General features: G+C 34.0%; 1 protein-coding gene across 3 annotated transcripts; it reads left to right on the forward strand.

Moving 5' to 3' along the window:
- Positions 1-726: 726 nt before the first annotated feature.
- On the forward strand, positions 727-7,684 carry LOC145159111 (putative cyclic nucleotide-gated ion channel 20, chloroplastic). Of its 3 annotated transcripts, XM_079078013.1 has the most exons (14): positions 727-880; positions 1,071-1,213; positions 1,489-1,668; positions 2,469-2,567; positions 2,646-2,783; positions 3,120-3,368; positions 3,498-3,600; positions 3,694-3,761; positions 3,859-4,004; positions 4,464-4,541; positions 4,645-4,774; positions 5,321-5,552; positions 5,653-5,815; positions 7,492-7,684. In XM_079078013.1, the coding sequence occupies exons 2-14, from the start codon at positions 1,094-1,096 to the stop codon at positions 7,601-7,603; spliced, it is 1,818 nt and encodes a 605-aa protein (XP_078934139.1). In that variant the 5' UTR covers positions 727-880; positions 1,071-1,093; the 3' UTR covers positions 7,604-7,684. The 3 variants fall into 3 exon arrangements, with proteins under 3 accessions (XP_078934139.1, XP_078934138.1, XP_078934140.1); XM_079078012.1 differs by having other exon boundaries at positions 3,498-3,761; XM_079078014.1 differs by lacking the exons at positions 727-880; positions 1,071-1,213 and having other exon boundaries at positions 1,529-1,668; positions 2,462-2,567; positions 3,498-3,761.
- The last annotated feature ends 5,329 nt before the right edge of the window (positions 7,685-13,013 follow it).

Genomic DNA, 13,013 nt, shown 5'->3' on the forward strand with positions numbered 1-13,013 from the left:
ATTTTACCAGATGGGTGGTGCTCTGGATGGGTGGTGTTCGTCGGCATCTCCAATGTATACCACTCATGATAACATAAGAAATTGCCATGTCAACAGTGTCACTATCTATACAACTCGATCTTTAAACCTTTCCGATCCATTAAACCCTACAAGATTCATAGATTACCATATAAACGTCTTATATTTAATATATCTCACCTACCTTTTATTTGTTAATAATTTTATAAATAATTGATATTGCATAATATTAAAATATTACATTAATTAAAAAATTAAATATTAAAAAAAATTACGTGGTGGTTGTTTCTAGCCGTTGGAGTTAAATGCCATTTAGAAAACCATACAATTAGCCAAGTTTTAGACTTTAGTTGTATCAATAATTAAAAATCATAGTGTGCGGGTCCGCCGTGTCATCTACATTCGCAAAGAAATACGGTGGGTATAAAAGTTTCCAGGGGGGATGATTTTAGGCTAATTGGACTTGTTTAATAGAGTAAAACTTCAATTTTCACTTTAACATGGTGACCATTTGTGTAATTTACTATATTTCAATAAAAATTGAAGTAGATATTGTCGTGCGTTGACTGACTTTTCATGGTTACATTCTCAAAAAGAAACGGTGGGCATAGAGTATGCTTAGTAGATCGTAGTCAAATTCGATTTTGTCGCAATTGCCTTCTCGTACTACCTTCCAAAATTTCATCATCCACTTACTTGATCAGGCCAAGTGCAACTTGCAAGTTGCAAGCCTAATACAATGTCCTAAATCTACATTCAATGAATACAAATCTCGTTCATTTGGATGTTTCTTATCATCCTCTTATTTAAACACGCAATTTAGCTACCGATGACGGTGAGCTTAACTAGAGGCATTAAACAGGTATGTCTTCATTTCCTCTGGCTTCTTATGATTTTCCGTTTTTTTTAGTTAAATTTATGAATAAGCTTCACTTTGATTGCTTCTGAAAATGTGATTGAGTAGACTAAGAAGGAATACAGGTAGTAAGTTTATTTTCAACGATTTTAAAGCTGTTGACTTGTATTTCGTTCTCTTTCATACTGTCATACAGCTGTTGTATTTGAGGCTTGATTAATGGACGCTGGTGGAGAAGATGATGTACACAAATATAGTCGAAAGGGAAAATTTTCAAACAGGAGCAAAAGTGTTTCAATATCCATCCCAGTGATCTCCAATGAATTGAATTCGGGTGAAGTAAGTCTTGTTGCCTTTATAGTAGAACTACTTATAACCATTAATTGAGAAATTTAATTTAATAATGAAGCAAAATATAAGCACTAGCTTGTTGAGGTCAGGAGAGTTGGGGATGTGCAATGATCCTCACTACACAACATGCCAGACTTGTTACCATAAAAAAGCAAGAGCTTGAATTAGAAACTTAAGTTAGAAATGAAGTCAAAGTGGTTGCTATTTATTGCAACTTTCCCTATCAAGTTCTATATTGATCATGTAGTTGTATTGCTTTGCAGAATGATGGTGTTTTAAATAGGTGGACACATCAAAAGTTATCATTTCTAAAACATTTTACATTTGGAGTCATGAAGCCAGATGAAAAACTTGTTCAACTGTTGAACCAATTCGTGCTCGTTTCTTGCATACTTGCCATTTTCATTGACCCCTTATTCTTTTACTTGCTGTCGATGAAGAAGGTAAAACTTAATTTTGATATGAAACTATCATTTTACGTAGGTTAAATTTTTTTATGCTCATAAATTGTTTAATTCACTCTTGTATTACATAACTAGATTATAACCGTGGGAACCATTATTATAAATTAATTAAACTTTCATAGGAAACTCAAAATTATTAATCATATTTTAAATAAATAATTAATTAAGAGATATTTTTTTAGTTATATAAAATTATAATAGTTGATTTAAATAAATAGATTAAATTATATCATCTTATAATTTGTATTAATTTTATTTTAATTTTTATTTTAATGTAATTAATTTAATTTATTTAAAGTGGAAATTTAAAATTTAAAATTTAAAATGGATAATTAAAAGGTTGACAAGTATTATGACATTAATTAGAAGCTCTAATACGGTGACACATGACAAAAGAAAAATAAAACTATTCTTTTACGAGAGAGAGAGAGCGCTTTTAGTAGAAACAACTAAAAATTTTGTTTGAATTAATAATTGTTTATCCTGATTATGGTAATTAAAAACCAACTTTTTTAATTGTCTAAGTTTAAAATTACTATTTCTCACATATGAAACACAACTCGGTCATTTCTTTTATTTCTACTTTGAAACACAAAATTAAACATTAACAATCATGAGAACTGGCGCCATCTCCAACTGTATACTAAATGTTCCAAACTCTAATTATGAGTTGAATGTTTTTGTAACCTTTCTTGCGAATTAATGGGCATACTATATAGTGTCTTTTTTTTTAGTCTTTGACTAATCTTTTGACTATCATCTTTTTTGGAAGCATGCAGGACTTTAAGTGTGTAGTAATTGATTGGACAATGGCAATAACCCTTGTGGTTTCCAGAAGCATAACGGACCTTATATATTTCTTGCGCATGCTTGTTGAGGTAAACCATTGTTTAATCACCTCTTTTTACATTATCCTTTTAAGTAATTAGCATGTAATATGTGTTTTACTTTTGCAGTTCAGGTTAGCATACATTTCACCTGACTCAGTAGTTGTAGGTGCTGAAGACTTGGTTAAAAGTCCTAGAAAAATCAGGTCACGTTATCTTTCTGGGTTTTTCTTGCTTGACTTATTTATCGTACTACCTGTTCCTCAGGTAAGATCGATTCTCCTGCAACCATATATATATATATATATATATATATATATATATATATATATATATATATATATATATATATATATATATATAGGTGGTGTTTGGCATTGCTTATTAGCTTATAAGTTAATAAGTAAGTATAGTTTTACTTATGAAAAAATGACTTATTAGAGGTTACCTACCGGAATAAGTTACTTTCATCAAAACACTTTTTTAATTTATAGCGGTGTGGAACCTAATAAGTTATTTTAAAAAGTTTAGCCAAACACCCCCCATAATATCATTTCTTCACATCTCCTCTTAATTAAGTTAATAACTTATATATCCATGCAGATAGTTGTACTATTTATCCAACCAAATGGCCTTACATCACCTGGAATTAGTAACGCAAAGTTTATCTTGCAAACAGCTTTTATTATACAGTACATTCCTAGATTATACCGATTTCAGCCTCTTCTTGCTGGCCAGTCTCCAAGTGGTTTCAGATTTGAGTCAACATGGGCCAACTTTTTCATCAATCTTCTGACTTTCGTCTTGGCTAGTCATTTTATTGGGTCATGTTGGTATATGTTAACGATAATGGTGGGTGAGATCATGAATATATTACTCGTGTTTATTCTTGTTATTATTCATGTGTCATTCACGTTTAAATGTTTTTAATTTGTAGGCTATATATTCTAATTGTTTTTTTTTCCTTTAATTCCTATGAAGAGGATGAATAGATGCCTTCGAGACGTCTGTAATAATTCTACAATTACGGATTGTAGAAAGTTTATAGATTGCGGGCGTGGGAATGATTATGGGGGTTTTGAAGGTAATCTTGAAATATGGAATGAGTGGAAAGAAGATAGAAATTCTAGTGCTTGTTTTCGTGAAGATGGTATAAACTATGGAATTTACGTGACAGCTGTCAATCTTACTACCGAGAAAAGTTTACTCACAAGATATGTATACTCCTTTTTTTGGGGGCTTCAGGTATTGAATTTTTTAGATTAACTTTATCTGCCTTTTATTCTTTATTGGACCTATTCTCATTGTTTCTCTATTTTCAATCGGTGATGATTGTGAAAAGCAAATCAGTACACTCGCTGGAAATCAAACTCCAAGTTATATCGTTGGGGAAGTTTTTTTTACCATGGGCATCATTGGACTTGGCCTTCTACTTTTCGCCCTTCTTATTGGAAACATGCAGAACTTTCTTCAAGGTCTTGGACGCAGGTATACCTTTTACTATCACATTTCAACCCAAGGGCGTAGCTAATATAGGGCAAGAGTGGGCCTTAGCCCACCCACATAAAATTATGGTTACATATATATAGTATGTATAATATATATTTTTGATAATAAAAGAAATTAGGGTTGTGATATGACCGATTTCATTCAAAACTTGAAACTAGTAGAAGAGAATACATTGTTGTCTATGTCTATTAGACTCAATTTTATATTATTTTAATGATGTAAGAGAATATCGTGTGAAATTTAAAATAAACAATTTAGTTAAGAATACATATATAGTTACATTTTGTTATCGTTTGAAGAATATTGTCACTCAGTCATATTTTGTATATTATTTGGCCTATCCTGAAACAAAATCATGGCTACGCCACTGTTTCAGCCCCTCATTCTTCATCATATCAATACTTTATTTCTTTTAATTAATATTATCTTATTAATTAGACAACTTGAAAAGTCACTTAGAAGACGTGATGTTGAGAAGTGGATGAAACACCGTCGCTTGTCAGAAGAGATACGAAGGTGTTAAAAGATTATTATTTTGCATTGTGTTTTTTTTATATATTGGTTTAGTTTTGTTGTCTATTTGGTCAAAGGTTGATCATTTGTATGTATTGATGTGTAGAAAAGTTCGAGAGTCAGAGCATTATAGTTGGGAGGCTACCCAAGGGGTTGATGAAGAGATGCTAATGGAGAATCTACCTGAAGAGTTGCAAAGAGATATACGAAGACATCTCTTTAAGTTTGTCAAGAAAGTAAAATTCAACTCTCACTCTCTATTCCTCTAATGGTGACGATTATATGATTATAGCGTTGTACTTCTAGTATTTTTCATATTAAGGCACTATACTTTCAAAATTTTACCCAAATATAGCAGAGTAGAAGTGTGAAAATTGCTTTGTGTTTTGATTGAATTTCTATAATTGGATAGATTTTATAAGGTACGATACCATGATAAGATAAAATAAAAGTAAGATGCTATAATAAACAAATCATTGAAAATACATTGTTATTTCTTGCATTTAACCCCCAAAACTATATCTCAATTTTGAAAAAGCAACATATCCAATTATATTATTGTAATTAATTTGTTTCATTTTAACATTTTTCATATTACGATGTTGTACTTCGAAAACTATATCAAAATGTGAAAATTCTTTGTTTTTTAGTGACATTGCTATTATTGGGTGTATTTTTTTCTAAGTGTAGTACTATCATAGGAAAAATGAAAGTAAGTGCTATAAGAAACAAATCAATGAAGTGTGTTGCTATTTCTTACATCTATACATTACAACTTGCAGGTCCGAATATTTTCACTTCTGGATGAAACAGCTTTAGATGCAATATATGAGAGGTTAAAGCAAAGGACTTACAACAACGGAGGCACAATATTATATGAAGGAGGATTTGTAACAAAGATGACTTTTATTGTAAGAGGAACGTTGGAGAGCATTGAAAAAAATGGGAATAATAAAGTTTTATTGTTGGAGGGTGATGTATGCGGTGAAGAACTTCTCAAATGGTGCCTTGAAGGTATAAATGTAAAGTAGTTAAGGATGGTCTAATGTCAATAAATAGCAACCTACCTTTTACTTCATTTCAAATTTGGTGAATTTTAAAATGTTTTTTCCAGATAAAAGAAACCAGAGAAAACAAGGAAACAGATTGCTTAGCAAAAGGACAGTGAAATGTTTAACAAGTGTGGAGGCATTTGTTCTTCGAGCTGAAGATCTTGAACAAGTGATCACTCTTTTTGATGGATTTTTAAAGAATCATCGTCTTCAGTTTGCCATTAGGTAATAATGCTTCTTTTACACAGTATTTACCCGCTTAACTTTCATATTTGTTTAAGTGATAATGTCACCAAATAGTACCAAACTTTGACAATCCGTACCTCAAATTATTCTATAACATAAGGAATAATAATCATATAAATTTTCAGTTATTGTTCTTTTAGTTATTCATATAAATGCATCAATGCTTGTACATTGTATATTATTTTCTGGAGTAAATTACATTCATGGTCTTGAGTATAATTGATTTCTTCAATTTTGGTCCCATAGTTTTCTAATGAAATTTTGGTCTGTGCGATTTTTGTAACATTTTTGATCCTTCTTTCGAGTTCTATTAATGGGACAAAATCGCAAAAATCAATTTTACCCATAGACCTAAAATTGTCGTTTTTACTTGGAATATGGACCAAAAACACTACAAGAACTTCAAATGAGGCCCCCAAATTGAAAATCCACTATACTCAAGGATTAAAATTGTAATTTCCTATATTTTCTTTATTAAGTAAACATGTTCAAGAGGCAAGTAAATTAGGTTATTAATCCAGGGAGAATTTCATCTATATCCTTATAATGTTTCATAATTACGTGTATATCCTTGTACAATTTTAAATTACATATATATCCTTATAAAGCCTATAAAATTACTTATATATCCAAATACTTAATTTAATCATATTTAATATATTAAAAAAATAAAAACACATTCTTTAAATTAATTTTTTATTAAAAATATAATTAACTTGTAATATTACAATATTATTTTTCTCCCATGTTGCTATTCTCGACCTATTTACTTTATGAAGCCTTACAAAAATATTAAAACCCTCATTGAAATATTATTTTTTTTCTGTCATTTACCTGTGTAGTTATAACCGAAAGGAAAGGAAAAACAAAATTGTTTAGAAAAAGAATAATTGCAAGTTTCATAAATCGATTAATAGAGATGAACTATATTGTTTAACAATTTTAATATGCAATCAATGAGTTTTTCTAATCGATTATGTGTAGATAACCATATTGTGAATAAGATGATTGATTATAAAAGAGATTGCAAATAAGTATTTTGGTAATTTAGTTATAATTTAATGTAAAGGCAGTGTTTTTATTATTTCATTAAATTAACTCTTTGCATATATATATATATATATATATATATATATATATATATATATATATATATATATATATATATATATATATATATATAATATTATAGGTTTTATAAGGATATATATGTAATTTAAAATTTTACTAGGATATATACATAATTATGAAAGTTTATAAGGATATAAATGAAAATTTTCCATTAATCTAATAACACGTCAGTATTGGCCATGATGATGAAAAAACCGATTACTAATGAAATAAAATATTTTCATGAGTCCTGTAGTTATATTTTCAAAAGTTTGTATGAAATATTGTAAATTTATATTATTATCTATAATAATTATACATTTATGTAATAAAATAATATTCTCACAAACGAAAAAAATAAATCTTAAGCACAGTTATCTAGTCATCTTCAAGAAAGAATAAACACTTAAAATAAAGCTCACTCGTTTAACCGGTAAAAGGTAAAACACAATTCAAAAATTCGGAATGGAACAAAAATGAATGTTGAGTGGTCGAACAAATGTGAAACTTGGTTTTAAATATTAATGACATTCTGGAAACTTCAGGAAAAAATCTCCATACTGGCAAGGTGTGGCGGCAACCACCATCCAGGTGGCATGGAGATACAAGAAGAAGCGGCTAAGCCATGCACGTGGTCATACCACTAATTTTTTGTAACATTATTAGTAGTTTTCTTGGCTTATGAAGTTGTAATATTTTTCTTTGAATGACATATATACCCTTAGGGAATCTATTCCATTTGCATTGTTAAGAAGTAGTTGAGCTCGCTTACTATGCTAATCTCAAATTCAACGCTTCCTATGATCAACAAAAATGGACTATGGACTATCTATTAACGATAAACTACAACAAACTAAATTTATCCTTATCTAATTTATAGGATCTTGTTGTAATTCAAATTCATATCTTGTAATATAGTATTTGTGATAAAGAGTGAATCCTATATCTCTCCATATTATGGGAGATTGATTTAATAAAATCCTTATACGTTATCAACATTTCTAAGATCCTTCTAACCGGACCTATTCAATTTTTCTCGATCTTCATCATGTCACCTGCCTCATATTCTTCTTCTGCTGATGGTAGCCTCTCCCTCAACATCATTTTGCATATATTGACTATCAAGCTATCTTCTTCCAATTAGCAACTATGGAAGAATCAAATCATTCCTCTCTTCAAGTATCAAAATATTCTCAATCACGTTAATGGTTCTATAGTAGCTCCATTCGCCACCATCACTGTTGAAGACAAGTCCTCTCCAAATCCTGCTTTCACCATTTGGGAAGAAGCTGATCAACAGGACATCTAAATTCTTCAAGCATCACTTACTGAATAAGCAATGGTAGAGATCCTTGGACTACATAACGCTCGAGATGTCTGAGATGTCTAGACCACTCTTGAAGCTGAATATCGTCACGATTCTGTTCAACGTATGCAAAATCTTTGGGATTCCCTTTGCCAATTATAAAAAGGTTCATCTTCTGTCTTTGAGTATGCTCGAAAATTGAAAACTTTATGTGATCATCTTGCAGCCATTAGCCAACCAATGGAAGAAACTGATAAAAGTCACTGGTTCCTATGCAGTCTTGGCTAAACTGAAAAGGGTAAAAGGGTTGTCAAACCATGACCACCCTTTCATGACCTTCTTTCTCAATCTGAAGGCCATGAATTATTTTTAAAATCTTATCATGGTTCTACAGATTCCCCTATTGCATTCACTTCTTAGCCATCTCGCTCTCCTGCTTCCTCAAACTGAGGTTCTTACCATGGTGGTCAAAGTGGTCGTTCTGGAGGTCGTGGTCGTGGACGTCGATCCCCATACTTCTAACTATGTAGGAAAGATGATCAATATGCAACTCAATGTCCGGACCTGACCACATTTGCTCAGCGAGGACCCTCCATTGATGCTAATCTCGCCCATGCCTTTCATGCCAAGTCTAACACCAACGACACTTCTTCAGATTGGTATGTTGACTCCGACGCTTCCACTCATATGACACCATCGACTTCTACTTTAACCTCATACACTCCATACACAGGAAATAAGCATGTCGTTTTTGGAAATGACAATATTCTGGACATCACTCGTGTTGGTAATCCATCTCTCACTAAAGATGTGATTTGGCAGATGTTCTTGTTGTACCAAAATTAACAAAAAAATATTCTCTCCATTAGAAAGTTAACATCTGATTCACCACTTGATATTTTATTCTCAAATCACAAAATTTCTATTCAAAAACGACTAACCAAGGAGGTTCTAGCAACATACAGGGTTGAAAATGGTCTCTATGTGCTCGAGCTTGGTCATAAGGCGTTAGTTGCCCAAGTAAATTCAAAACAGGTTGCATGCATCATATGAACTCTGGCATAATCATTTAGGACACATGTCATTTTCTATTATTTCATTACTACATAAACTTGGTTATTTGCTTGTTACTACTATTTCACCTAAACCTAGAATTTGCTCCTCCTATGAGCTTGCTAAAAGTCATAAATTACCTTTCTGTGTAAATGAAAAACGATATTTGCATATTCTAGATATGATTCACTATGATTTTTGGGGACATACACTCGTCTTATCTACTGACGGTTATGCCTACTATGCTATGTTTGTTAACGATTTTTGTAACGCCCCGATTTTCAGGTATTGTTTAAATAAGATTTTTGGGTTAAAGCTCTACTCGACGAGTTGGTTGACCTACTCGTCGAGTAGCAGCGGGGTGGGATCGCGTGTTAAGTGACCTACTCGACGAGTCCATATTGGGAGTCGGCGAGTAGGAGCTGGTAGATGAAACCCTATATCCCGGGGTTTGCACCCCTATTTAAAGGAACCTCAGCCTCCTTTGGCCTCTTTACAGTCTTTGAGAGCCCCTTAAAACCCTAATACATGTGTGTGTGCCCATTGTGTGTTTGAAGTTTGAAGAGAGGATCTTTAGAGGGAGAAGGCTTAGAGGAGAAGGAGATTGGAGCAAGTAGAGTGTGAGAATCAACTCTTATCTCAGTTATCATCTTCTGGAGGTAACCAAATCACCTTTTCCTTGTGAATCTCTTCTATTGGTTGAGTTTTAGGGTTTTTGGTGAGACATTAAGTTGGAAAGATGAGCTATGGGCTAGATCTGAGATTGTAACTTCAGATCTGGACCCTCCTTGGATTCTATAAGCATAAAGTTACAGTCTTGGTCATGATTGAGGTCCCTTTTGAGCATGAAGTTCCATTAAGAACTTAAAATAGGCATTTAGAGCCTTTATAGCCATGCATGCACGTAAAGTTTGTAACTTTACGTGATAAGCATGCCCTAGAAGCTTGGATCTGTGATTTGGAGTCGTTGCATGGCTCAAAACAAGTCTGTATGGAAAAGGGACGGAATGGACTCGGCGAGTCACATGAAGATGGCCGTGGACTCGACGAGTTGGATGAACAACTCGGCGAGTCCGACGAAGATTACCATAAGACTCGACGAGTTGAAGAACAACTCAACGAGTCGGATGAGTTTCCCCTAGGATATGTATGCGTGTGTATCCGTCGAGTTACAAGGAGGGAACTCGACGGGTGGCCTTAAAGTTTGAACGAGAATCGAAGCAACTCGACGAGTCACCCCGATGACTCGACGAGTTGGATTGGGCTTCAAGGAACTCGACGAGTAGCCGAGGGTACTCGGCGAGTTGGGGTCAACATGGACTGTTGACCTTGACTGAGGACTTTGACTTTGACCAGGGGTTGACTGGTGGGTTATGGAGTACCTTATAAAGTTAAGGACTTATGAGTATATTGTACTATGGTCATAGGTGGTGGAGCCTGTGTCAAGTAATCCGAGAGTTGGAGTTTACCTTTCGAGTCGACATCTGCGAGGTGAGTTATCCTCACTATATCGACAGGGTCTACGGCACCAAGGCCGACCCTTTAGTTGTTATTGTTATGGTATGCTACATATGGATTTGATCTGCTAGATCGGAATCAGGGTAGACAGTATGATATGCTTTTATGATCCGTAAGGATTGGTATGTTAGTGACCTGCTAGGTCGGTACTCTAGTTACGAGAGGATTCTATGGTTGATGATCAATGTGACAGATATGTTTGATGTTTGTATATGCCAGTATATGATAGCTATGCGAACATGGTTATTTACTTATTGGTTGGGTTGAGGCGGTCCTGCTTTGTGCTGAAGGGCAACATACCCTATGAGCGGTCCGGGGAGACTGCAGGCCCACGAGGCGGACCAGTCATGCCGAAGGCTCGGGATAGATTCAGATAGACTGTAGGCCCAGTAGGGCGGTCCAGTCAGGCCGATGGCCCAGTATGCATGTTGATTGATTGATTAATTGATTGACTAATTGTTACTGACATGGTATTGTCAGTGTGGTATTGGTATTTTGGGGGTATCTCACTAAGCCCTCGGGTTTACAGTTTTCAGTTTATTGTTTCAGGTACTTCAGGAGATCGTGGCAAGGCGAAGGCGTGACCGTACCGCTCCTCATCCTTATGATCTGTTTATGGGACACTCTGATGGATATTGATTTGAAAACATTTTTGTAAACAATACTATTTGACTTTTTATTTATGGTTGAAAAAAGTTTAAATTTGGCGTAAAATTATTGGATGTTACAAGTTGGTATCAGAGCCTTGGTTTGAGTGAATTGGAGGAACACTCGTGTGAATCCAGTCTCAAATCAAGGGGATTTTCAGAAAGAAAGTTTTAAAAATGGTTTTCATAATAAAGGATGGAGGATGCAGAGGGTACGATCAGCCGGAGCCTGTAAGTAAACCCCAAAATACCATACAGTTATTTGATATTCTGATATGTTAGAACAGCATGCTAGTGCTAGGCTAGGGATCTTCAGGAATCGCATGATAGATTTACCTGATTATATGATACCTATTAGCCTAGGGTTTCTTGTATATGGAATTGACATCATAACTGTAGATGTTTAGTGTATGCATCACGGCTGTGTATAGTTAAGATCTTATAGCCTGAAAATGTCTGATTCGACCTTAGGGTGGGATTGGATATTCGAAAGTCTATCAGGTCCAGCGTTATGTGCGGCTAGCATACACTAGCGCTGCAGGGGCTGATGGAAGTTCCATGGAGGTGTGAGTTGTGCAGAGATGTGGGATCAGTTGGGAGATAGGCGATGTTCCCTAGTCGTGAGGGTTGAGCGCACATTATGTTGAGTATAGTATTAGGGCGTTGTGGTGATACTTGAGACAAATATGGGTAGGTGTGGAAGGTAGTATGGGCCGGTACTACTGAAAGCACAGGACCCATACGCGTACCAAGGAAGTCACTGTTGGGTTTTGAGCATTCTAACACTCCTATGGTGTACATGCAACCCTATAAAGCTTGGATCTATGTTTTCTCTATTATACATGCAAATATTAACTATTCCAAGGTTTCATCCTAACTAGCATATTATGAAGCACCTATACTACAAAGTTCTAGTTAAATGACATACCTTTTGATGTAGCTTGATGTCTTCAAGCTTTAAGAGCTTAGCCCCAATAGTGTGGAAGCCTCAAATGGAATCACAAATCACCAAAACACATTGGAAGAACTTGAGAGAATATGGATGCACACTAAAATCGGCCCACTCTTATTTTCACACACTTGTGCCAATTTTGTGAGCCAAGGACCCCTTTATATATTATGGAGGATTAGGGTTACATCCATGTAAACCCTAATACCCATGACCTTTCATTTACATAGGATCCATGGGTTAAAAGCTCCATGGACCATCCATGAAAGCTTAGCCCAACCTAAATGAACTTGGCCCATTCCATATATATAAGAGTCCATATTTAATTAGTTCTTTTTGATCACTTAGTTAATTCTAAATTAATTCTTGATCAATACTAATTAAATAATATGATTCCATATTAATATATTAGAACTTATAATATATTAATATAAATCATAAATATACTATTCTCAAAAGACTATCCATATAAATTGTGCCGGTGAAGTGCAACCCAAATGGACCATGGCTGGTCGGGTCAAGTACATACCAAATATAGTTATGGACTTAGACATTAATCCAACAGTCTCCCACTTAGATAAGTCTAAAACTATT

The sequence above is a fragment of the Lactuca virosa genome, chromosome 2, assembly GCF_052849685.1.
Source record: "Lactuca virosa cultivar CGN04683 chromosome 2, Lactuca_virosa_CGN04683_v6, whole genome shotgun sequence".
In the NCBI taxonomy this organism is placed as follows: Eukaryota; Viridiplantae; Streptophyta; class Magnoliopsida; order Asterales; family Asteraceae; genus Lactuca; species Lactuca virosa.

Coding starts and splice junctions, on each gene's coding strand:
- LOC145159111 (XM_079078012.1), top strand. CDS start 1,094: ATGGACGCTGGTGGAGAAGATGATGTACACAAATATAGTCGAAAGGGA. Junction 2,568..2,645: donor TCTTGCGCATGCTTGTTGAG/GTAAACCATTGT, acceptor TTACTTTTGCAG/TTCAGGTTAGCATACATTTC. Junction 4,005..4,463: donor CTTCAAGGTCTTGGACGCAG/GTATACCTTTTA, acceptor CTTATTAATTAG/ACAACTTGAAAAGTCACTTA.